The 26,155-nt window shown below is 43.7% G+C and overlaps 3 protein-coding genes and 1 long non-coding RNA gene across 13 annotated transcripts in view; 2 read left to right on the top strand and 2 right to left on the bottom strand.

Annotated features, from left to right (window-relative positions):
- Positions 1–6,574, top strand: part of LOC143338796 (rho GTPase-activating protein 44-like) — a 69,886-nt gene extending 63,312 nt beyond the window's left edge. For 5 of the 6 annotated variants that reach the window (XM_076759482.1, XM_076759481.1, XM_076759483.1 and 2 more), the window contains one exon: positions 1,342–6,574. In XM_076759482.1, coding sequence (XP_076615597.1) covers positions 1,342–1,499 — 158 coding nt within the window. In that variant the 3' untranslated portion in view covers positions 1,500–6,574. The remainder of the gene's footprint in view (positions 1–1,341) is intronic. The other variant, XM_076759480.1, reaches the window with a different exon arrangement.
- On the bottom strand, positions 407–11,101 carry tex47 (testis expressed 47). Of its 2 annotated transcripts, XR_013079272.1 has the most exons (10): positions 10,966–11,101; positions 9,612–9,684; positions 8,973–9,076; positions 8,826–8,890; positions 8,248–8,326; positions 7,853–7,990; positions 7,586–7,733; positions 7,426–7,485; positions 681–1,036; positions 407–636 (listed from the first exon to the last, which is right to left on the bottom strand). XR_013079272.1 is itself a non-coding variant. In XM_076759497.1 (9 exons), the coding sequence occupies exons 1-8, from the start codon at positions 11,089–11,091 to the stop codon at positions 7,448–7,450; spliced, it is 771 nt and encodes a 256-aa protein (XP_076615612.1). In that variant the 5' UTR covers positions 11,092–11,101; the 3' UTR covers positions 407–1,036; positions 7,426–7,447. The 2 variants fall into 2 exon arrangements, 1 of the variants encoding a protein (XP_076615612.1); XM_076759497.1 differs by having other exon boundaries at positions 407–1,036.
- Positions 11,102–11,955: 854 nt separating this feature from the next.
- On the top strand, positions 11,956–24,377 carry ndel1a (nudE neurodevelopment protein 1-like 1a). 4 transcript variants are annotated; one of them, XM_076759496.1, is made up of 10 exons: positions 11,974–12,069; positions 14,430–14,526; positions 17,234–17,387; positions 19,694–19,842; positions 20,187–20,323; positions 20,513–20,686; positions 21,190–21,284; positions 21,380–21,525; positions 21,634–21,668; positions 23,401–24,377. In XM_076759496.1, the coding sequence occupies exons 2-10, from the start codon at positions 14,441–14,443 to the stop codon at positions 23,406–23,408; spliced, it is 984 nt and encodes a 327-aa protein (XP_076615611.1). In that variant the 5' UTR covers positions 11,974–12,069; positions 14,430–14,440; the 3' UTR covers positions 23,409–24,377. The 4 variants fall into 4 exon arrangements, with proteins under 4 accessions (XP_076615609.1, XP_076615611.1, XP_076615610.1 ...); XM_076759495.1 differs by having other exon boundaries at positions 23,398–24,377; XM_076759494.1 differs by lacking the exon at positions 21,634–21,668 and having other exon boundaries at positions 11,956–12,069.
- Positions 24,378–25,022: 645 nt separating this feature from the next.
- LOC143338806 (uncharacterized) lies at positions 25,023–26,107 on the bottom strand. Its single transcript, XR_013079273.1, has 2 exons — positions 25,876–26,107; positions 25,023–25,502 (listed from the first exon to the last, which is right to left on the bottom strand). It is a non-coding gene; the product is annotated as an uncharacterized LOC143338806 (long non-coding RNA).
- Between the last annotated feature and the right edge of the window lie 48 nt (positions 26,108–26,155).

The raw sequence follows: 26,155 nt of genomic DNA, 5'->3' as shown, positions 1-26,155 counted from the left end.
CATGGTGCTGCTGAGCTCGGTCCAGCTCTAACCCACTCTGTTGCATGGTCGCTGAGACTGACGCGATGCATGGCTTACACGGGCGTGTCTGACAGGCCGTCCAGGGCCGACGCCAAAAACCTCCACCCTTTTCAGCCCTTAGGATTCCTCCCCATAATGCCTTGCTCCAGCTGCCCCCCACCCCCACCCCCCCACAGTGTTGTGCCTCACTGCCCACCACTGTTCCCCAGTCAGCACACTTCCTGTCTGTGCAGTTGTTCATCACACTGTGGACGTCATCATCCTCACAAGTGACAATATATTAGTTTATACACGAGTATAACTAACTACATTGATCCACATTGATCTGTCAGACTTTGACAGTGTTCACTGAATTGACGAGTCTTTGTTTTAAACGCTCATTGATCATGTCTGAATCAGGTGGAAGCAGTACGGATGCACGATATTGACATTTTTGCCAATTTTCAATAAGTTCTTTCGTCATTTGTATCCAATAGAAACGTAACAGTCCTGATAATGAGCACCAGTTTTGACCTTTATTTTTACATTCTAAAACCTTAATCGCACAAATTGCCTCATGTAATTATAGAAATCATAAAACACAGATTTGACTGCAGTATTTTTGATAATTAACATCTTTGTTGGTGCATTTTTTCCAAAGTTGGTAGATGACTGAACACAGTAAACAGTATCTCATTACCACATTGTCTATCCTACAGCTCTTACATATGAACTTGCATTAATAAATACACATGCACTACATGGCCAAAAGTATGCGGACGCCTCGTTACATACTTTTAAGGGTGCAACATACAATGATATTTTAGATAATCGTGTTCTTTCAACCTGATGACGTGAACAGAGCAGCTTCAAAATGAGTCCTGACCTCAAACACATCCGACACCTTTGGGCTGGTCTGGATCACGACTGTAGGCCAGACCTGATCATCCACCATCAGTGTTGGAGCTCGTTGATGCTCTTGCGGGTGAATGGGAGCAAATCCCTGCAGCAGGTTCAACATCTGGTGCAACACCTCCTGAAAGACGAAGATGGAGGCTGTTAGAGATTAGTCAGATTAATGTCAACAGTTTTTGAATAAAGTGGGCGTGATGTCCGGGTGTCCACATACTTTTGGCCATGTGGTGCATCCCGATCATGCATTTTTTAATTTATTCATACTGTTTTGAACCTATGATGACCCACATGCTGTGTGTAACACCATCCAGCCTCGATGAATCCACATCTGGAATGATCCGTTTCACTCTCCAGCCTGTTTTTACCCACATCAGCAGTCTTTTAGTCTACTGTCCTCACATCCTGTCTGTGTCTCTGCTCTGCCAGATTCTCTCTGCAACTTGGACATCCCCATCATTAACGTGGAACTGGACGGTATTTTTGACTTGCCCCACATCTCCCCCTTCAGGAACTCAGTGGCGCTGCTCGAGTCGACCAGCAAGCGAGCGGAGTCGGAGGAGGAGTCTGAGAGCACAGTGCTATGACGCCACTGAGTTCCCCCGCCGGCTGATTCAACGAAACTCAACGCTACTGCTGCACCGTCTCGCTCAAAGGCCCCGCACTCATTCAGTGACCTTTCACCTCTCAAGCCTCACTCTGGATGCCATCGTCACGCCTCACCTGTCCTCCATCCAGAGTGGTCGACGTGTAAAAACAAGCTCGTCTAGAAAATAACAAAAAATGCAGGAACGCACCTGAAAACAGTCACATGAGGCGTCGTCAGGGGACTTGATCAGACACAATCTGACATTTTTGCGTTGGCTGGAAACACGTTTTTGTTTTTGTTTCTTTTTGCCTTATTTGATTCACTTGCAATATTGCCTTTAACTTCACACATGAGGCTGGAAACAGGCCGCTGGGAGGGACGAGCGCTCTGTGCTGCTGCTGCTTCTCATGAGTTTTAGAAGGAAGGAGAACACAGGACTGTCCATCTGTCCCGCCATCGCAGGCTTTCTTCCTCATTCCCTCGCTGTTTATCTGCCGTCTCGCCCTCCTCCTTCATTCCTCAGGGGCGTCAGTTGAAAATGCCTCGTTCTGGCGTGTGGTGGCCACGACCCCTGAATTTCTGTCCCACCTGAGCGTTCACTGTGAGTGTGCCAGTATGTCGTTTTGGAAAGTGTGTGCGTGTGTGTGTGTGCGTGTGTGTTTATATGTGTTTGGTAATTGTACTATATGATGTTGCACTGTTGGTGTCGTGGAGCATAAACAGGAATGCATGTTTTAGACATTTAGGAAAATAACTACCAGGTTTGCAAAGAGGTTAAATGCCCAATCACATTTTCTCTGTATTTACATGGCATTCGATCAGGATATCAATCACTGAATATTTATTGTTTATACTGTACATTTTCAGAATATATGATACAATAACTCTATATATCAAACCAGATCATATTTTGTATCTACAGGAGAGCTATAAAAGGACCATTTCCTCCAGACAGAATATAGTTGATGTTGTCAGGGAGCTGTTGAATATATGAGATGCATAGTTTATTAAGTGCAGAGTGGAAAGGTTGGGATGGCTTCTGCAAATGCAAAAAGTCTCGTAAGCAGGGAAATGAAGAACTCCATGTGATTACACATGATTATTTTGGCAGCAGGCGAAGTTTCGTGGGACTTTTCATTTTTCGTGTCAATTAACAGTCATTTCAGTTTGAAGAGCGGCGAGCTGAATCCACAGAGAGACGACAGCGTGCAGGTTTGGAGCTGCTGAGTCTGGAGTGTGCCACCAGAACATTTGCTTAAATTAATAATTAAATCAAGTCCAGCCCACAGAGCAGCAGCAGCAGGAGCTCTGTTAGCAGCAGCTGTTGTGTATTGGCAAGAGTGCAGCCAATCAGAGCTCCTGCTGCTGCTCTGTGGGCTGGACTTTATTTAAAGGTGTCCTGTGGAGTTTTTACTGAACCACTTGGTGTAAATCCTTGAGTTCTAATAAGCATGTTGAATTCATTTCCTTCCTCAAAAAACATTTGAAAAGCCAATTTTTAAAAAAATATGTTGAATTGTTTACGTCAGTGTTTGCTAGCTCGCAGTCTTCTACTTCTCTTGCTAAATGTCCCTGCGCGTTACTGCCACCTACTGCAGATCAGCGGAATGACGTGAAGTCAGCGGCGGGATGTCATTTTTGTCCCACCTACACTCATCGCCCCTGTCATGTTCATCCTGAGTCGTGCTCGTCTCTCAGCTAAAGGCTCCACCGGACTCACCAGCTGGTGGTTTGGTGCTGGGCAGGTGAACAGTGGGTCTGTGAGAGCTGTGAGAGTCAGCCAGTGGCCCTCTTACATACACTTGCGTTGGCTAAGCTGGACTCAGTTTGATGCGGCGCGTTAGCCGAGCGCAGCAGGGATTAGTTTCTCCATTACAACACTTCACAGCTCGTCTTGAGTCCCTCTTTACTGCTGTTTACTTTCGCACTGCGCAGTGGCTGTTGGCAGCCAGCTGCCTACAATCAGGCTGTCATGATTCAGCTTATTGGCGACATCAGATGACGTACCTGTTATGTCTGTCAATAAGCACGGAGGCTACGTATTTAAACATGTCGGCCAGACTTCCCTGAATGATGACGAAGCCTAAGCCCTCACAGGCGCGACTGGTTGACTTGTGATGGATATATAAGAGTTTTTATTGTGATTAAACAGGTAGAACTTGCTCTGGTGGCACACTTCAGCCTCCATAAACCTGTTAGTTCTGTGTGCAGGTACAAGATTTGGTCCTCCTGCCCCGAGGTGTTCCAACATCCATCATATCATATCAAAGAACTGAAAACAGCCACAGTCCCAGAAAAAAAGGTGCTATTTTTGTCAGAAAACACAACCAAACTGCAGCCCCAGTGGAAAAATAAGCACACTTCTTTTTCTGACAGTGCAGTTTCAGTTTCCGCCACCTCACCATTGCAGTTTGTAGGAACCCTGTCTGACAATGCTGATATTTTTGGTCTATATTAGTGAACCAGAGGCAAGTGCAAAGATATGTGTATATGTGTTTATTTTGATGAGAGTATTTATACAGATATATTTCTGAATACTTTTTACTAGGTCTGAAGAGTTGTGATTGTTTCCACTACACACGGATCTAATCTGAGGATTTAAAAAAGCATTGAAACACGGGACCAGAATTTCCCTGCTGTCGTATCAAAACCTTTTCAGGAATTCAGAGAAAACTTGGAAATCAGTACAACTGGAGCAAAAAGGTTTGCGTACGACAGCAGCAGTTTGTTATTTGCCTTGGGGTGGGTTTTGTTGTGACCTATCCAGATTTGTAAGACTTTTCCTTTTTGTCCTGAGAACATCCACTACACATGGCCTCAAAGTCACTGTGCTGCTCTGCCGTCCTCTTTCTTTGAAGTGCGAGATTATTCACAGGACTTCTGTAAATACTGGAGAGTCTGTACATACGTGTTCTGTATATACTGACGGGGGAGAAATTTAAATCTATATAGATATATACAAATGCTGTATTGAAAAATATAAATGACGACGAACATTTTAACATTATACTGAACATGTAATGTTCTAATGTTGCTGGTTCGAGCACAATGTTGCCACACTCACACTAAATAACATCGAGTAGACTTCGCACAGTAGAATCTTCGCGGTACAGTAGCTCTCATGGCACTGACGTAGGCTCAAGGTTAAATCTAGTTTGTAGATTTTTTAAAGAAAACCTGCTCATAGTGCTTGTGTTACAGAAGAATTAACCTCCTGAACCCTGATTTAACTAAAAAAAATGTCCACGTCGTTGGAGCTTCACGACGTTACATCTGATGGAAAATTCATTTCTTCTGCGTCATTTTATACATTTTCCAATCTGCCGTGTTTGATATTTCTGAAAATGTTGGGATCTTGTTTAGAATTTGTGAGGGTGTGCACCGTGTTTATCCAGGCAGCCTGCAGCTGTAATGATGGATCAATCATAGGATCCAAGAGGGTTTAAGAGGTTAAGAGACTCTGCGAACTGTCGATCACCGTCTTTTAGTCTGACTGTTGGACAGAAGAAAACGAATCTCCTCTGTTTCACGGCGTGGCTGAAAGCAAACATCTACACACTTATGTCCAACATTTAAAAAAGTTTTCACGAGCAGAAAAACTACAGAATCAACAGCATTTCAAAAAGAAAAACGTTTTCTACAAGTGACGGCTGCAAGAAACGTTTTCAGTTTGGTCACTAAAATGTTCGAAAATATTCAAAACTGACCATCAAGATTTCCTGAAGCCCAGAGTGACGCTCATGCTAACTGACTAAAATCGAGCTAATCTACCCAGAAGCTGAAACTAGATGTTAACAATAACCAAATAATCAGTTATCGAAACAGTTGCAGATTAATTATCTGTTAATCTATTAATCTACTAACCGTTTCAGCTCGACGACAATTCGAGCCGATCACTCATCACCTGAGGAGAAATCAGTGCGGCGTGAAATGCGATCAGCAGCGTTTCTAACCTTCGCGTTAAAGAGAACCTGGATGCTGAGAAAAGAAAGGTTCTCGTCTGAAGTGGCTGTGCTGAGGCCAACGGTCTGTGCTGTCTTTCCTGGTGTTACACTGTGCTGCTCCTCGTTTTGTACTAAAGGGTTTCAGACTAAAGGTTGTACATACAGCATTCATCAAAGACAACTTTATTAACAATAACCCTGTCGAGCAGAGACAGCCGGCGAGAGGCTCCAGAGACAGTTTCCAGTATTACAGCTTTTACTAGCATGCCCTTTGAGCACTGACATGCGAAGGCCTTTTTTTACCTGAACAGGTGGAATGTACCGGTGATGGTCGATGTTCACCGAATAGCTCGTGCTGAAGGCGGACTGTGTGTGTTGTGGACATAGTTTCAAGTGGTGGGGTATTTGATAAAGGGGGGTTTGATTCGACATTGTCCTGTGTGAAACTCAGCAGCATGCTTTCTAACCATGCCTATGAAATATGTCTCATCTTTGGTCCTGTATAAATGTGCTTGTATTTATTTTTTATAAGTGAATAGATCGACCTTTATAAAAGAAGAATAATTCAGTGCTGCCCGTGACCTTTTTTAGTCAAACTCTCCGTTGTTTTTCATGGTTTCCTGTTTGTTTTCACCTCGTTTCTTTGGTGTTCCATTGATGCGGTACGTTCCACCCTTTTCATCCAGAACAAATAAGGAAAGCACATCCGGCCTCTGTCTGGAAATCAAAATCTTCAGCTGACGCGATCAGAGACGAGATTGTGCCCAGAACACTGCACTTACAGAGGACTAGAGGTTCCTGTGACTTTACACTGAAATCATACAGCAAGCAAGAAAAACCGCGCTGCACACAGGTCTGTTTGTGTTTGTAGATTACACTTCTTTTTTTTTTCTTTTTGCTCAACTTTAAGTTCCAAGTAATGGGGGCCAAAACAAAAAGGGAACACATAAGTGATCAAGACTTTCGAGTTCTTTGTCAGACTGTGGCGACGCAGCGTTTGGGGTAAAGAGGAAATGCCTTTTCTTGGACATGCTATCTCCCGGTCACCAGGTGGAACACAGTGTATAGTGAGATAAAATAAAATTAACCTCATCCGAATGTTGAAACTATTAAAAATGTTTTTATATTACTTGGATTTCCTGTGCTTTTGTTGTAAACGTTGGTTTGGAACTGCTGCGGCGCTCGAGGTGCATTAGTGAAGGACAAACCTTTCTGCAGAGGCATGAAAACATCTGATCACATTTTGGATTGCAAAGTAAATCAAAGTTTAAAGTGGCTGACGGTGACGGCGCTGAAATGCAGACCTCATGCTGCATGAAAACTGCTGAAAACATCTAAACATCAGATCCGACAACGGTCAAAACACGCTGCGCTCCAAGTATATATATATGAAACAGGATAAAACAAAGAACCACAAATGTCACTAAAGTCTTTAGGACTCATTATTTGTGCACCAGAGGATGTTTGATCCAGTTCATCCAGCGTTTTCACTAAAAACCGAAGATGTTAATCTCATGGTGGTGTTTGAAAAAGTCAGAAGATCAGCGATGTTTTAGGACTCAATACAAACTTCTTCCTCCGTCCAATAATTCAGATATTTCAGTCTGGAGAAAGAAACTCAAACAGCAGCGTTTCTTTCCCGTAACAATGGTCAATGTTTCTCTGAATTATCCACAGACCTCACTGTCAGCAGTTTCCATTGCTGCTACTTTATCAGAAAATAATCCAATGAAAAGTGCTGACTGTGCGCTCTGTGGGTTATCCACTGGATCTGCACAGAGACCCTGTTGCCCCTGAATTTTTCAAATGTTATTTTTCAGCGCTGTGACTCGCCTCGGTTGTGTTGGGATGAAAGCAGAAATATCAGACGGATATCTCAAACTATGACTGTTGCCGGGCTGAATAGCACCACCACGTTCTTATAATTTGGGCGAGCTGACCCTTTAAATGATAGGACGATGTCTTATGTGTTGGTCTTACCTTTGACCTTTTGTCAGGAGAGTTAAACTGTGGTGAGGAAGCTGCTTCGAATAACTTGTCCTGTGAAGCCATCAGAGAACACAGCAGAGCAGCGTGTGACTTTGTGCTGAGTCACTCATCTGAAAGGCTCTCTGAGGACTGACGGGAAGGCGCCTCTTACCAAAGTCCATGCTGATGTTTAACGGTGAGTCGTACATCTGCAGGTGTTGTTGTGGAGTCTGGAGATCATCTCGAGCCAAAAGCTTGTGTAGGAGCTCCTGAGAGACGATCGGCTCTGGAGTCTCATCCAGCTCTGACCCAGGAAGAGCCTGACAGTCATTCAGACAGTCACACTCATGAGCCTCCTCTGACAGTCATCATGTTTGGGTTATAAAAGCTGAAAAGAACAACTTAAATGTATCTAACCAACCCGCAAAAGTGAACAAACCTTCTGAGATGTTTCAAGATGTCCACCCAGTTTCTGCAGTGCTGACAGGACAGAGCAGACCAGAGTCTCTGTGCTCTCCTCCTCCTCCTCCAGTCCCTTAGCCCCAGCGTCCCCGGGCCCCTGATCTGCATTGAGCACCTTCAGCCAACAAGCATGCATACAGATGGGGAATAAATTGCTCAGATGGTGACAAATTGGAGGAAAATACCCCAATAAATGTGTGAAGAAACTTAATGAGTGCTAACGGCCTTCACAGTCACCAGAGCCCAGCTGAACCTCTACTGGAGGCTCGAGGTGGAGCAGCACCTCACTGAGACACTTTCGTTTATCAGCCATCTGTTTGTGCCTCATATTAATGTCACCTCAAAGACCAGAAGGAAAGATAAAAAGCAAACCTTGTAGCTCCAGTGCTGGAACAGCCGGCTTTGAGGGTTATGTGCCATGAACACAACCTTGGGAGCTTCCAGCAGGACACTAAAACGGGACATAAAAACACTTCATATGCTTTCATATGCAGTTTAACAGGAGAAGGATTTTTAGACTCGTCTCTGTCCTACAATGAGGATGTATATAGATGTAGTTAGATGTGCGAGTTTCGTGACTACCATAAGTTCTCCTACACACTTTGAGGGGGAGGCTGAGGCGAGGGGGGAACTCAACTGGTTGCAATCTGCAACTTCACCACTAGATGCCACTAAATCCTTCACACTGGTCCTTTAAGACCTCACTGGTTAGGAGTTTGTACACATCATCATGAGTTGCTATTATGATTTACACACAACAGACTTGCTGCTCAACTATGTCAAATATGTCAGGCTGTATTTTGGGGGAATGTCTCTAAAATTATACACAAAATATCTAGAATATGTAATAATACACATGAGGTGCTGGATTTGAATATTTCACTCTATTATATCACAATGCTACTTAGATACTGCATGTATTCATCTGTAGAACAAGAAAGCATCATTACCAGTCGGGCTGTCGTTGGATGTCTTCGAGGTCTTTCAAAACAGAAAGCAGAAGCTCCCTGGATGACTGGAAAAGAGCCACAGAGAACTTTAAGAGCGAGATCACAAACCTTCATCGCAGATGGATGCTGTGAGTATTAAAAACTTACTTCAATGACATGCAGCAGGCAGGATGGATAAAGTAACAGCAGGCCCGTCATATGATCCCATATATACTGTTTGCTTAGCTGAAACTTGAGTTTTTCATAATGAGCTGCATGGAAACAAACAACAGAACAGTGTATTAGTTTGGTTCAGACACCTGGGAGACCGAACAGCCTGACAGCGTGTCGGCACTGCTGTCGTCACGTCCAACCTTTCCTGGGGCTTTTTATTGTGGGCTTTCTATTCTAATTTTTGTCAAAGAATTCCTTGAGCAGCAGCCACAAAAAGCTCTTACAAGGATGCCCTTCAGACTCATTCACATACAGAGGTGTGAAAGCTATAAAAACACTCAAACAAGGGGCACAAAGCAGCCGTTCACTGCTTTGGAGGCAAATAAAGCTTGTTTGTGGAAAACTGTTCACATTCAACAACAGCAAACTGATGTTTCCCAGAAATGTGCTGTTAGCAAACTGCATAGATTTATAGATCTGTAACATCGGTACCATCACCCGCCATTTCCCCTGAAGGAGAACTGTATTAGATTGGTACACAGTGATTAGTTCATTGATTAGAATGACGGTGGGATAGCGATGCCTTATTATCAAGCACTGAGCTCTTGTGCTCTAAGGTAATTTCTGACTGACCTCCCAGTTCTGTCCTGTCAGCAAGATGGTGGGGGAGCCGAGCAATCACAATGAGCCGCTGCAGCACGATCTTCTGCAGAGACAATGGAGAAAAGTCTCAGAGAGTGCAGAGTGACAGCAGAGAGGCCTCAAACACCTGCAGAGTGCTTTGTCACGTATTTAAAACAGACCGAACAGATGATTATCACATGGATATTTCAATTCTAATGAGTTTCAATGTCAATTCTAAGGCTGTAGTTCATATAAGGAGTTTCATGTAACATTACCAGAGGCATTAGTTGTTGGGATTCAACAGCAAATCAATGAACATTTAACTTAACAGAGCTTTTCCTCTCCTCTTTATTCATACAGACCGCATCTTCTTCCAGATCCTTCCTCTGTGCCATAAGCTGGTGAAATAAACTGGTCCCAGTTTCATCCTCCTTCTTTCCCTCCATCTTACTCTCGTTATGTCCTTCAGACTTTCTCAAAGTCCAGTTCAAGCACTGACTGTGTGAAGCCTTGGCGAGCTCTGTGCCTTCTGTGTTTATAAAAGCTTATATCCTAGAAACCTATTGTTCCCAAGATGCTATAAAGCAAAGCCTGCTGCACTCTGATGCAATTACAGATACACACAGATATAAACACAGGAGCCAATCCCAGGCCAGGACAGCCTTGTATTTCAGGTAATGAAGGCCAATAGGAGGAGGAACCGTAGGCACGTCCTCCTCTGAGTCTCCGTAGGAAACATCGTACTTTTTACTCCTCTACATTTATTTGACATCTTTATTATGATGTATTATTGTGGATAAAGATAATACTTTATTGATGCCTTACTCTGCAGGATTTAGTAAAAAACAAACAAACCCTTCTTTACCAGCTGCAGCATTGCATTAATGCATTGTTAGTTATAATTTAAGATAACATACATTAATCTGACATGGGCATTTGTGTGCATTGAATACTTTTACTTTGTGTACTTTAAGTATATTTAGATGCTAACACTTAACTTAAAATTTTGAATTGAGTACTCTCAACATTTTTGGATGTGGCATCACTTCTTTTACTGCAAAAGATCTGAATCGTTTTCTTCTTCTACAACTGAATATATTGTATTTTAAATGTGCTTATTTAGGGACACTGTCATGGTATTTCATAAGGATCAATTTGATTTGATCAATATGACTATTTCAGTGTTGATTGACAAATGTTATTGGGCCTTATTTTAAGTTTTTCCTTGAGTTTGTGGAGCAGTCGGATAACGTTAAACGTCACAGTTAGCTAGCGGTTAGCGTATTTAATGTTAGCTAGCGGTTAGCGTAAACAACGTTAGCTCGGTTAGCTAACCACAGCGGCAGCGGGCTCCAGCACAAACCTCTCTCATTTTCCCGTGAAACACTTCAAACATTGTCACTGTGTCGCTTTCGTCCTCCTCTGAGTCTCTGTAGTCCCAAGACTTGGACGATAAACGTCGGACTTTTTGTGAAGTAACGTTAGCCATGGCTAAACTGTTTGGGGTCTCCTGTCTGTAGGTTACCGTGGCAACAAGCCATGTGAAGACGCGTAATTGTGTTTTTTATTTTTAAAAAACTTTATTCGCTCTGTAACAGAGATCAATTCTTTCAGATTTTGACTTTTTTCTCATTATTTTTTTACTTACCGTCTCAAAACTTTCATATGATCATGATTCTGACGTTAAAGTTAAAATTGGGACTTTTAGAATTTGACTTTGTGTCTCATAATTTTGAACAATTACATCATGATTTTTATTTTTTAGTGCTGTTAACCTACTATCTCACTATTTTGATTTTGGAAACTAAAATTTTGACTTTTTATCTCGTGATTTTCACTTACAACTTCAGAATTTTGACTTCTTAATCCAAAGTCTTGACTATATATATTTTGAATTATGACTAACTTTGGACGAAGTGGGCGTCCATGCCGATGTCCTGCATGACACAAAATACTTTGTCAATTTGTTCACATATTACACCGTTAATTTACACAATAACGGCCTTTAAAAAAAAAAAAAAATTGCAATTTTTGTGAATTTAAAATCAGTATAATACCAAACGTTGTTCCACTGGATGACCAGCAGGTGGTGCTATATGTTATTCGCAGCTGATGTGCAGCCGTGAAGCCCACACAAACCACGAGAACATAGTGGAAATCCACCCTAAAACGGTTTCTTATCACCGTGGAAATCTGACGACTTTTTACCGTAATTATACACAAAAAAAGACACCTCCAAAACTACAAGTAAGAATGCAATAGTTGAACATTTCACTCTATTTCCAGTTGGACTTCTAATAAAAGAGATGTTAAAGGGGAAAATTCATTTTTAGTGTGTACCTTCCTTTAAAAGCCCTGCTGACAGGAGGCTGCAGACTCGAGCGGACAGCGGAGGAGACGGACGGCCTGTGAGCTCACAGCGGAGCGGAATGGACCGATAAACAGCTCAGTTTGGGGCGATGTTCAGGTACCGAATACATGATCATTAACTTCCTGTTGTCCTCCTTGGAAAACCAGTGAAACTGAGACACTAGCTCCAACGTGTCGTCGGGTTTCGGTTGATCGTTTGTCGCTTCGCGTCTCGTTCGCACACCCAGTTTTGACAGCTGATCTCAGCATCATCTTCCTCCTTTCAGTCGCTAATCTTTGCCAGCATCTTTTTATTCCATAATTCAATACCGATCATCACATTCTAGGCGTTTTCAGTGCATTTATTTAAAATCACCTCTTCTGGTCGTGATTGTTTCTGATGATAGATCACCATATGATCAGTGTTCAACAGGGTCATTTCTCCTTTCGATTGAACCCTTTTCACCAGGCTTATGACTTTACCCTCAGAAACATAATCAGAAGCTTCCTTAATTTACACTTAATCATATTTAACATTAATATTACAAACTGAATGCAGCTTTTAAATCTTACATTTAAAAACGGAGGGGTCATATTCCTATTACTGTCTAAATTCAAAGATCAGCATCAAGCTTGTACAGTTTACATGAAGGAAACGGCTCTTTATTTAATATAACTGTGTATTTTGATGAAGAAACACAGCAGGGCCTCTCTCTGAAGCTGTCACTGTGGCTTGTGTTGCTTTTCCTCTCCTCTAATAACATTTGAGTTCCTCTTGAAGGCTCGGTGGTCGAATATAATCTGACACTGAATTATTCAGGATCACAGAATGAAATATTTCAGTGCAACATATGAACAGCAGAAGTGAAGGACTGCATGAGCAGCCAAGCTCCCGTCACGGTTATTAAGATTTCTGTTTGATTCAGCTGCTCGGGTCATTGCCTCGACCCTTTCCAGAGGTGGAATGCAAATTAGTATTATTATTCAAGCGCTGTGTTGAAGTACAAATTCAAGGTACTTGTACTTCACCTGTGTATTCCCTTTTAATGGTATTTTTACACTTACTGAAGGATCTGAATTCTTGTTCCCCTGCTGTCTTTTGGTGCTTGTAAAGTATTTTTAGTGGATGTCAAGGGGATAAATGGATTTTCAGCGTGATGCTGGAGGCGACCCTGAACGCACCACAGGCGTCCGTTGACCTTGTTTCAAAGTCTGCTCATCCTCAACAGGTTTTTGGACATGGAAGTTCAACATAATGGATTTTAGTGAGTTCTGAACTCTGGGCTGGTTTTAATTTGGAAACCTGTCACCATTATTTCTGCACACAAGATGCTTATTTAAGATATATATCAAAATGTTTGTCCGCTCATTATGAAGCTACATTTTAGCTTAGCTTAGCTTAGCTTAGCATAAAGACTGGCTGCAAGGGGAATCTGCTAGCATTTCAAATTATTTTTGAGGGTTTCCCAAAATGTCAAAGTGTTCCTTTAATATGAGCATCACACATTGTTTTATCAGTTACATTAAAAAGAAAAGCCCAGTATATAGGATTAGTCATCATTTACCTGGCGGCACTGTTACCTGAGTGAGTCACTGTGTGCCTGTTGGCTGGATTTTGGGTTTCTGGGTTAACCGTCCCGTCTCCTAACCTTTTGTTTCCCATTAATTCAACTGAGGACACAAAATGGAGAGCAAGTGAAAGCAGCCCCGCTTCAAAGACGGACAAAAGAGCTTTGTCCTGAGCCAACATGTCCCACATTGTTTGGTCACATAGATTTGGAGCATTGTGCTGCTTCTCTGTATCTGTGGCCTGTTTAAGTCAGAGGGAATAATGGGGACCAATGAATGTCAACAAATGTCCTGCTTTCTGGCTGCCATCAGTTTGAAGTTTCAGGGTTTAACTTCGGTTTTCACTCTCATTATGAGTCAGTGCGACGAATGAGGCTCCAGGCCTTGAGTCACCTCTGGGATCTGTGCTTTCCTTTAAATCTGCATTAATTTTAGTCCGTAGGCTGATCAAGTGGAAATAAAGTGCTGCTAAGGATGCTTCAGATAAATAATCAGTTCTGTTGAGCGCTGACTTAAAGTAAAACCGGTGTTTTTAGATAAGTTAGATTTTTAGTCGTATGTACTGCTCATTTCAGGCCAGCCTGAGACGTAGTTTAACTTTTAATGACACTGAAAATGCTCTTTTGTCTCCAGGAGCCGTTGCAGACGCTGAGCTTCTCTGTGAGAGAAGCTCTTCAGGGTTTCTGGGAGTCTCTTTTGATGTTTAAGTCCCTGCTGTGGTTGAATCATTGATTTTTAGGTCTGTTTCTAGCGTGCAGCCTGTTTACCAGAGAGAGTTCAGGCACGTGGAGGCCGGAGGAGGAAATACGTTTGCTGTGCTCTGATGCTCTCCACACTGAGGATGGATCTTTCTCTGTGCGCCTCTTATCCGTTATCATCACTCCTGCTTCCTTGTTTCTTCCTCTCCAGATTTGTTTGCCATGGAAACGGACATGATACCAAAATTCTCCTCGAAAGACGAGGAAATCGACTTCTGGAAGGCTCGTTCCATCAAGTACAAGAACCGGTACGTGACTGCTCGTGTTGTGGATCCTCTTTCTCTCAACTCACTGGTCATTTTCCAAACCAATAACACATGGATTCAAGTTCATCCGAGACCCTCAGTTTCCATCTGTTCTTCATATTGCTGAAAAAAGCTCCCAGTTTACCTGCTGGTGTTTGTGTGTGTGTGTCTGGGTGACACTGACACCATCCTGTGGGACTCAAAGCTTCAAGGCTTTTGCTGCTCATCGTTTACATTCTTTTTCATGGGATGAAAGCTCATGTACCACCAGGCAGATGTGCCAAATGTCATCTGTATCAGAAAATATCCAGTATTGTCTTTGTCCTTGTATACTACATGGCCAAAAGTATGTGGACACCCCTGTTCACATACTTTTGTGTAGGTTTGGGCCATTTCCAGTAAAAAGACGATGTGCTTCCAGCTGTGTTTCAGTTTATGTTTGTTGCTTTCCTGTTTCAACATGACGGTGCCCCCATGCACAAAGCCTGCATCCCGGTTTGGTGTGTAAGAACCTGACTGGCCTGCTCAGCGAATCTGGTCTAAAGAGGAGTGGAGGCTGTCCCAGCAGCACATCAGTCACGTATGGGTGTCCACATACTTATGGCCACATGGTGTATTTGTATTTTGGAACACCTCATTGTCAGCTTCACCTGGATCCCAGGTGGAGCTGCTGGGTCGGAGTCTCGATCACAGATCTGATAGTAACCGCTGAGTCTCTTTGTGTGTGTGGGAACGACGGCTCACCTCGGCAGCGTTTGATCTCCCGTCATCTCATTAGATTTCAGTCGCCCATTCTTGCTTTCAATTAAAACCCAGTGTTGGCGTATCCGGTGACACTTTGGAAACAGTTTTATGTGGGAGAGTCAGTGGGAGCCTCTCCTCTCTCCCCTGAAGCGACAGCTCATGTTTCGCAGTAAACATAAAAGGCTCTCATGTCTCTTTTGTCCTCGTGTCTCTGAATGCCTTCGTGTGATGGTTCAGTGGCTGTTTTCACTGCTGTGATTACTCAACATTTTAAGGATCTAAAAGCTGCTAAAATTAGCTGTTCCCAAGATGAAATCTTATCTTACAGCCGGTGTTTGATTAAGAGCTGACTGACATCTCACCCTGTGCTGAAGGAAACAAGCTCAGACCTACACCCACTTATGTAAGAGTCTGGAGACAGTGAGCTTCCTTCAGAGCTCTGAGTGACAAAGACGAAGAGTTTTCATCTATTAATCCACTGAGCATGTTAAATCAGCCTTTGTTGTATTGAGGCCGGTAATGTTACTCTAACTTTAACAAGTTTAAGTTGAAAAGTTCTTGGCCTGCCGTCAGCAGTCGACAGAAGGATTTCTCCTCGAAGCTCTTCTGGAGCTTCCGGTCACATTGCATGATCCTCATCCTTCACAAAATTTGAGAGAAAAATCACCAAATTGTGTGTTAAATGTGCATTTTCATGCGCGGGTTCCCTCATGCTAACCGCTGAGGTGCATTGAATAAAGGGTATTAACTGTAAAGAGGGAGAACCAGTGTGAAGATTAGTGGCAGCTGGACGTTTCCAAGTAGAACCAGTTGAGAGCGAGGCCGAGTCTTTCCACAGTGGGCTGAACACCAGCGTTTATGAATGGATTTTCTGGCTCTGCGCCACCTTCAGCACCCACTCTCATGACGGTCGGTTTTTCCATTTGCCATTTTTAGACAACGTGTGTGTGTGTGTCCGTCCATGTGTGTTCATCCATGGCCACATCAACAGACACTTACATAACCAGCTCTTTATGGTGAAGCTGTTAGGATCACATGTCCTGTGGTTGCACTGAACGTAATGTCAGACATCTGGCTTCTGAGACCGCTCAGTCGGTCAGTCAGGTTTTGCTTTTGTGGTCAAAATGTCTCAAATACAGGATGAAGTGATGTAAAATTCAGCTCCTGTGACTTTTCATCAATCACCGACAGCTCGAGGTGTTGCCACTGGTCCAAACTGAAGATGTAAAGCTTCAAAAGCAGCTCACAAAAGTATATTTTCATTTTTACAAATGACTCAGCAATTACCCCAAAACATGTGGCCGCTGTAGTTCTTATCAAACGTTAGTCAAACAGGACAAAACAGCACCTTTGTTGGGCACCATTCAGCGGCGGATTAATCCACATTCGGTGCTCTTGTGAGTAGCAGCAGGACGGTTTATGTTGGACTGTGTCAGAATAAAGTGCAGTGTGTGTGTTCATGGTGATGAAGGAACATGTCAGCAGTGTGGCTCACTGATGGGTGTGTATGTGTTTTCATAGAATTTGCTCATTTAAGGAAAATATGTAATATTTTGACCTCTTAAATTCATGCTGACAATGTTTTAAATTGTATTAAAAGTACAATATTTGCCTCCGAACTGTATAAATGTGCAAGTATGAAGCAGAAAATACCCACGTAAAGCACCTCAAACCTGTATTTAAGGGCAGTACTTAGTGAATATACTCAAAGACTCTGACGATTACAAATTTTCTTCACCACCCACAGCGCAGACAGAGACTGTGAACATCAGGTTTGAGTTCGTTTCATAGTATCTGGGTCAGCGCTCCAGTGCCGAGGTAGAATGAAACGATGAATAATGAGTAAAACAGAGCGCTCGTAAGCTGTTTTCCAAAAGCAGCCTCTGATGAATTCACCCACCAGGCACTCATACCGACCTCTTTCTGTCCGGACTTGTTGTCTAATGCCTGCTCTGCGTGCCCACAGCTGCCAGGAGGCCCGGGAGGAGCTGCTGGAGTTTCAGGAGGGCAGCAGGGAGCTGGAGGCTGAGCTGGAAGCACAGCTGGGCCAGGCCGAGCATCGTGTGAGAGACCTGCAGACTGAGAACAACAGGCTGAAGAATGAGGTGGAAACTCTCAAGGTAACTGAAATCTTCTCTTTTTGTAATGAAACATCAAGTGTCAGGTCAGAAATGACCATATTCCACATTACCTACATCACCTTCCAGCCTGAGTCGCTCATATTTTAACGAGCTAACGCCGTTAAATCCGCCTGCTGCCTCAGCACCACGGACAGCTCCATGGATTTATCAGTACACAGCGGACGGCTGACGTGTCGGAGCCGTGGTCGGGTCGTGGATTACAACTTAAATAAAGGATCAATGAGTGACGAACATATTCAGCTGAACAACCCCTGAATTCACTGTTTGTGTGGTCCAGAGTAAAATCTCCACATAGTAAACACGTGACTGTTCCTGAAGACAAAGGGCAACATTGTTGGAAATATGCTTATTAATATGCTTTCTTGTGGAGATGAATGACTCTCACATCTGTGCATTAAATACGTGAAGCCACAGCCAGCGAGCGGTTAGCTTAGCTTAGCACAAAGACTGGGAACAGAGTTAGTCTGTATTTGTCTGTAGGTACAAAGTACCAGCGTCTCTAAAGCTCACAGATGAACACGTTCTGTCTCATTCCTTTAATGCATATAAACGAATGTAAAAAAAACCGTCTGCTCTTTTATCTGCCAGCTTGTTTAAGCACAGACCTCCAGGAGTCTCCACTGGTTGACTGCCAGTCGTCCAGCTCATAAACCTCTGCGTCCTTTAACATGACACGTCCTGAGATCAGATCATTTATATGAATGTCACTGAAACAAATACATTAAGCTCTGAACCAACAAAGTACAGCGTGTCTCCACGTGTACCCTTGACATGAATATTTGATGGGTTTTTTTGTGGTCGTCCTTGAGTGAAGCCTCTTGGGATTGAGGAGAAGTCACACTGTAACAGCTGCTGCTCCCCTGGATGTTCTCAGTATTTATTTATTTTTCTGGTTGCCGTGCAGCTTTGCCTTTCTGCTTATATGCAAGAGGTCATGGGAGTATTGAGATGGGGCCTATGGGGGGGGGGGGCTTGTAATAAAACCCAACAAAAACAAAAACTCGTGCTTGTTGGAGGCTTAACTCAGTTATGACGGGGATTATTGGCCCCAGCGAGGAGTGTAGTCTGTGAATCCACGTGCAATCTAAATGGTAATCTCGCCTCAGGAAGACGCTGAGCTACGTCTCATTTCTAATTTCAGCTCTTATCGAAGGACACCTGCTCTGTCCTAAGCTGCCTGTATACTGATGCAGCTGATCTGAATGGCTCTCATACATAATGCATCAGGTCGTGTCTCTCATTCTTATTCTCGCTCCATAATTACCAGCCGGCAGGTGGCACGTTTGTGTGTCTGTTTGCAGCCGGGGGGGGGTCAAATCACCAGCAGGGGTAAGATGTTTGTGCCAAGAGGAGCGCCCAAACTTTTTCCTTTGGAAGGCCAAAACTGAAGCTAAAAGTTGGCCTTCAGGCAAAAAGCAAAAAACCTGCTGTATTGAATTTTATTAGGATCCCAAATTCCCTTAATGACTGACTTCCTGTGCCAGTGCCACTCTGCCCGCTGTGCCCAGATTATGACAAACAACTAATAATTAGAGATCCTACATATTTAAAGAGCATTCTTTCCTCACAAAATAATCAGATTCTGCACATCAAGTGAAGACAAAGCTTTGTTTGTGGGAGAAAACATAAAAGTGTTTCTTTCTGGAGCAGCACTGTATCGTGGGCTTTTTGGGAATATGTTTCTGATCTTCATGATGAAATCCTGTCAATGTTTAAAGAGAAAACATGACGATTCAGAAAAAGCAACGTTACAGAAAACACGTTGAAAACATGAATGAATGCTGTGTTTCTTTAAACCTGCCTATATTTTACCATGTGTCATCCAGTGTTTATTTTGCACCTCTGGGCCACCGTACTGGAAGCAGAAATACATCTCAGTTCACTTCAGTTTTATTTATATGACACCAGAAGTTGTCTGAGGACACTTTCCGTGCAGAGCTGCTGCAGAGCAGACTGTGATATATTTCTCTGTCATGTTAATGTGCTGAATGCGACTCTGTGGCTGCAGCTCAGTCAGACTCCGCAGCTCCTGCAGATATAGGTCAGACCTACAGACAGACCCGGCGGTACTTATCGAGCTGGTTGATATATAGGTCACACTTCACATCGCTGCACACGAGGGAGGAAAAAGAGGGAAGCACTGAAAAATGGATGCTAGCGTGTAGGAGGTGTGCGTCAGGAGCCGTTCAATCATGTCCTCAAATGAAGCTCGTGCTCTACATTAAACGCATGTGTTCATTATGTGCTGCTTGTCCTCCACGCCTCCTCCTCCTCCTCCTCCTCAGGACAAGCTGGAGCAGCAGTACTCTCAGAGCTACAAGCAGATCTCCACGCTGGAGGACGACCTCGGCCAAACACGCAGCATCAAGGATCAGCTCCACAAATACGTCAGAGAGCTGGAGCAGTCCAACGATGACCTGGAGAGAGCCAAAAGGTCCGTTAATGTTAAAAAACCACAGCGCGCCTCCAAACTCCTCCTCATTTACTCAGTTCTCATCTTGTTTTTCCATCAAACTTCATGATACCAATTTAATATGTTTGAAAATTTGCCAGAGAAGCAACTTTAAAGTCCTCGTTCCAGTTAGAAATTGACTCAGATTCAATTGATCTCTGGCTTGAATTGGATTAAAACCAATACTGCATTTGCACAAGCCTGAGATATTGATCCCTCATCCATACTGGAACGATCATGAGTAGAAAGGACACACAGACGGCAGCCCCACAGCATTGAATCATCACTGACATGTTGCTTCCTCCATCTGCCGCCTCCTTTCTCAGAGCGACCATCGTGTCTCTGGAGAACTTCGAGCAGCGCCTGAACCAGGCCATCGAGAGGAATGCCTTCCTGGAGAGCGAGCTGGACGAGAAGGAGTCGCTCCTGGTCTCCGTGCAGAGATTAAAGGATGAAGCCAGAGGTGCTTATTGACTGGGTTTTACTAATGAGCCGCGCTGCCAATCAGCACTGCAGCTCGTTAGCATACAGCTGCTGCAGCTCCTCTTTGCTTCAACACACAGCAGAGAACGTTAGCTTATAGTCTTCTTCACTGGCAGTAATGATGCACGTAGCTTCATAATGCTCCTTATCTTCGCCTTTTCTGTCGTAGACTTGCGGCAGGAGCTGGCCGTCAGGGAGAGGCAGTCGGATGTGAGCAGGATGTCAGCCCCGAGCTCGCCCACGCAGGACAACGTGAAGATGGACACTGCTGTTCAGGCCTCTCTGTCCCTGCCGGCGACCCCGCTGAGCAAAGGTCTGGACAACGCCTTTGCCAACCCAACAGGTAGCTGCAGCCCGTCTTCCCTCAAAGCCATGTTTTTCTCTCATCGTGCGAGTACAGACGGGAAATCCGAGCATTCTGCTGCTTGTTTTCATGAATGGACACCTAGTTTTTGTGTCTGGTGAAGAAAAAGGAGCAAGGAGGAGAAAAACATGCATGGGAGGAGTCAGACAGGCCACACTGACTCCTCGTTTACTGCATCCGTCACAGTATTTACTGTCCACTATTCAATCTGAGTGTGTGACTGTATGTTTTATATTTTATTTATTATATTGTGTTCTTAAAAATTCCCACAATGCAACAAAAACAGCAGAGTCCACAACACGAACGCTGCTTTCTGCTGTCAATCCCACAATGCACTGATGTGATGACACAAAACAATGATTCAGACACTAAATATAATTCTGCTGCTCGATAAAGAGGAAACGTTCAGGGAGTCGTAAATGAGTGAGTTTAGATTTAGTCCAATACAAACTCACATGCTTTCACTCTTTACTCAAACACAGTGCTGTCAAACGGATACGGCAGCAACTCGCCGTTGACCCCCTCTGCCAGGATATCAGCCCTCAACATCGTCAGCGATCTGCTTCGGAAAGTCGGGGTGAGTCGGACCTTCTGGGTTCTGTTTCCAGGTTTCAGGTCTCGCGCAGACCTTCCAGACCAGCATCATCGTCCTGTTCTTTCTTCGCCCTGCAGGCTCTGGAGTCCAAGCTGGCTGCTTGTAGGAACTTCGCCAAAGACCAGCGGGCGAGGAAGGCGTACGCTCTCGACAACAGCAACGCGCTCAACGCGAACAACGGCAACTACTCGCAGGCACTCAACACATCCTACTTTGACAAAGCGTGAGTTTACCAGAACCCGCCTGCCTCTTGTCACAGTCTAATTCCTGTCTCGTGTGTTCATGGGATGCTTTAGAGTATCTGAGAGCTGTGTGCGTTTTCTCCCGGCAGGACAGAGATGGTCACGTTCCCTGCATTGATTTTCGGTAATCGTATCTCGTGTCCGTATGCTGCTGCTGGTTTTACCGCCTCTTTTCCCGTGTAGAGCTCGTAGAAATAACCACGACTGGGGGCTGCAGAAGGCGTCCTGGCCACTAACTGTTGGTGGGTGGTGGTGGTTTAATGCTGCTGAATTTTCCCGCTGTGAGCTGATAGATCTCTTCCTGTTTGTGTGAGTTGTTTTGTTTGGCTGCAGATCTGAACATTGATTATAATTAACAACTGGAATTCTTTGTTGTTGTTTTTTTTTATTGTTTTTGTATTTTTGTTTTCCGTCTTACGGGTGAATCTGGGGAATATTTGTCAGAAGAGTGAAGCTGCTGTTTCACAGGGGAGTTGGGACGTGTCCATCTCTACCAGTGCTAGTTAAACGGCGCATAATCTGCATGCAAAGTGAGGTGCAGAGGGGTTGTGGTTCGTCTTTTTATTAATTATAGGTGTGTTTTGGTTGGAACATGACCCGCCTGCGCCTGCTGTTTAATGTCACCAGATTTAATCCTTTATGGCAGAAATGCTCTCCTGTCCATTTTTCTGCTGTGTCACTGCTGCTCGCGTCGACAGCAGTTACTGGTTGTGAGGTGGGAGCAGGGACGGTGTGTAGTGTTTCTGCTGCGTTAGGCAGATTGAGACGGACGCACAACAAGGTCACCGTCCTTCTGGATTCAGAGCAGGAAACCTGTCATATACACCATCACCTTCAGCAGGCTGTGGAGAGGCCAAAGGCGTTTTCTCTCACTTCCTGTCATATTTTTAGAATCAGAACTACTTCAAAAAGCTGCTTTAATGCACAGTTTACTGCTCGGTAGTGAATCTGACGTTCACTCTGAACGGTGCTTTCCAGAGTCATGACTCAGGCTTAAACCATACGAGGCATTCTGGTCATAGTCCAACCACGACCCACAAAGAGACCAGTTCAACCAGTCAGTCAGGCCAACTCTGCAGCTTCCTCCCCGCTTTAGTTTTATCTTTAGCAACACGCATAACATTTAAAAGACGTCACGTCTGCGTTTGAGACACTGACTGACTTCTGTCAACAGGAGGATGAAGAGTTCATCTGATGGGTTCAGCAGTTTCTCCTTCGACGTCCTCTTTCCATCCCTTACAGAGTGTATGGAAGGCCAATGCTGCCAGGAAAAGAGAAAACAGGGTAGTTTGGTCATTCTCCTGACCGATATTAATGTTTTTTTAAAGAATCAGTAGATAGTTGTTCAGTAGAAGAAAGAAGAGCGTAGATTGTTTTTGTTGGATTTACTGAAACTTCTGAGTTGAGTTGATGGTTTGTTATTGACCTCAGAAAAAGCAGCTTAAAAGTCTGTCAGTAAAAATATTAATAGTGTGTTTTAGTTGCTGCTAAAACATCACTTCTACTCAACATTAATGGCTGCTTATGAAGCGACACTCCTCTATTTTTTTATGCTTCTGTTATTTTATTCTTAATGCCACTTTTCAGTGTCATAAATTGACTTAGAAGCTCAAATTTTCATGGAAGTGAACGTGTATATCATCTCTTTCTTGGCAGGAATGGGCTTCCATACTTATCAGCTTGTTTGACCATCGCTCCTTTAAATGAAGCATCTTTAAATCAACTTGTATGGAGGCTTTGATCTTTGGACGGGTTCATTCATGTAGACCTCGTCCCTCCTTGGTTCTGGTCTTGCCCTGATCCCAGCGGACCTGAGACCTTCTGCCTTTAACTGAACTCTTGTTTTTGTGCAGCAGGACCGTGAACGGAGTGAAACCCGGCACCCTGACGGCCATCACCGTGGCTCCGGCCGCCTCGTCTCCAGGCTTAGTGCCCCTCGCTGTGTGACGGTAAAACCCCTGAAACCACCTTTAAAAAGAGAAAGCAGGAAGAGAAACGGCTGATACTGTAAACTGTGGGTGTGCTGTTACCTGGGCGTCCTCCTCGTCCCCTCACGCTCTCTGTGGACACCTGTGCTTCGCTCCTGCTGTCTTTCTGGGTCCCTGTCTGTGTATTTTATGTGTTACTGTATCTGCTGTTTGCTCACTGACACATTTAAAGATCCCTCCAGGATTTGTGAAACATATGCGCCTCTGAAAAGGGAAATATTATGCAATTAAAATGTGTTTTCAGCACAAGTCCTGACGGCACAGTTAACAGGAAGGACTTTCACTCACTGCTTTAAGAGCAATAACTTCAGTGGAGGCGACGGTCACGTCCACAGCTGGTTTAATGGCACATGTCCAGATGTCCTGTGTCTCCGTCAGTTGTCGGTGTTTCAAAATGTCCAACACTCGAGGCTCAGCGTCACCTGACGAGGATTCGAGTGATTTTGGCTTTTAGCTGTTATCGTGGCCCCTGTAGTTCCTGCATTTGGTGTCTGAAAAAGGGCAGCGTGTCGTTGTAGTGAGTCAGACTCACCATCTACCCTCTGAACCGTGTACAGTGTACAGATTTGGTCATATTGATCGTTATTTATGGAAAGCCACGTGAGCAGCTGTCGTCGTGTTCAGACCAGTTAACCAGCATTCTGTAGTCCAAGTGTTTTAATCCTCATTCTTTAATTAACTTTCGTTTTCAGTACTGTACACGAAAAGCAAGTGAAGCACTTTGACCTTGTGGGATCTTATTTTTTTCTTTTTCATTCACGTGCAATATTGCCTGTTTGTTATAGTTTAATTTATTTCAGATTTCTTTTACGGCATGTTTTAATAAAAGATGTAATTATACTCCATCTGTTACGTTTGTCATGTTTGCTTCTTACTGTGGAGGAAATTAGAGCTGTTATTCCACTATGTTTATCTGAGTTTTACATGTAAAACATATGAGGATCTCATAATACACCAAGCAGTAATTTCCTGTTCAACCAACCAGTAAAGTACCAAAAATTGGCTCCATGTTGACAAATTACTACAAAAGAGAATCCAATAGTACAAAGTCTCGCTAACGCTGTAATTTAAATAAGTGGACTGAATACTTTTACTTGTGATACTTCTAGTACATGTTGCTGATAATACTTTTGGACATTTCGAATCCAGGACTTGTACTTGTAATGGAGTATTTTTAGACCGTTGTATTTCTAAAATAGCTTCACTAAAGGATCTGAGTGCTTCGTCAGCTGCTGATGTATTTTTCTCCTTCGTTTCCAGGCGTCCATCAGTTTGAATTCATTCCTGTAGATCAATCAGAAGTCTCTTGAAACTTGATTTAGTTGTAAACATAAAGTCAGCGTTCATTTTTGTCAGAACCATAATTTCTGTGTCACGGTTCATTGTTCAGGAGATAAAACCTGCAACACCAGCATGGCCCTTTAAACTGTCAACACTGCCCCCTGCTGGACAAACATGTCAGTTCAAGAAAAAAGGAGCTGAACTTTGGATTCTCACTTATGGCTCCTTTATTAATTAATACTCACATCTCAAAACAGACAGAAAACAGTGGATTACAGTTCATCTTCATGTGTGAATCATCAAAATCCAGCGATGCTGCTTTTATCAAAGCACAGTTTGGCTTCTTGCACGACAGATGTGTCCAGTCTGGGTTAACTGAGGATCATTTAAATGAATCCATCAGTGAAACCAGGTCCGGGGCAGATCATTCAACAGCAACAAGGCCTCTTTACACAGGTGAATCAGGCTGTGCACAGCAGGATATATATAAAGCGTCCACGTCTGTCGACCTGCTCAACATCAGATTCTCAGTGACAGTTCAGGCTGTGGTTCAGCTGCTCCCTCCTCCCTTCTTCATGGCCACCTCCTCCAGCTGCCTCTGCCTCCTCTCCAAGACCTCCACCCTCTTGGCATCGTTGCGTGCTCGCTCCTGGGCCCTGAGCTCCTCCACATCCTCAAAGAACCTGTGCCTGCATGCAACAGGAAGCATTCACATTCACATCACTATTTTTACTTATAGATTATCTGCTGCTGTTAAATATTCAGCACAGTTCAAACTGTCTAATATGACATGTTTTATAGAATTTGGACTGAAATTTGTGTGCAAGACAATGCACCTTGTATGTAGCTGCTGAATGTTTGTATGTTAATGATTAATAAGAGAATGAATAAACAATAGGTGAGACACACACACACACACACACACACACACACACTGTCAGCCTTACTGCTGTGAAACACTGGAGGTTAATGTTAATGTCGATTAACTCGACAATCAACAGCTCGACATTTCCAGACGATAATTAACGTAACCAAAAATACACAACATGCATTCAGTCGTACCTGTTGAAGAAAGCAGTGGCTAACCCGACAATGATTGTCCCAAATAAAATTGGTTTCGTGAGACGTTTTTTAGCGGAAAGCTGGTGCGGCTTCATTCTGGCAGAGGTTGGCAGTGAGGTGGCTTCTGGAAGAAATAAAAACAGAAAAATAAGCTACTCCATGCTGCATTATCTTTTCTACTGACCTTTCACACGACTATTAGCTAACTGCGCATCACACACCTCCTCCTTGTCCTGCAGTTACTCACGTAACACGACTTCCGTTTCCTAATTTTATGAAC

This window comes from Chaetodon auriga, chromosome 20, assembly GCF_051107435.1.
Source record: "Chaetodon auriga isolate fChaAug3 chromosome 20, fChaAug3.hap1, whole genome shotgun sequence".
In the NCBI taxonomy this organism is placed as follows: domain Eukaryota; kingdom Metazoa; phylum Chordata; class Actinopteri; order Chaetodontiformes; family Chaetodontidae; genus Chaetodon; species Chaetodon auriga.
This window is presented reverse-complemented; position numbering and strand designations above follow the sequence as displayed.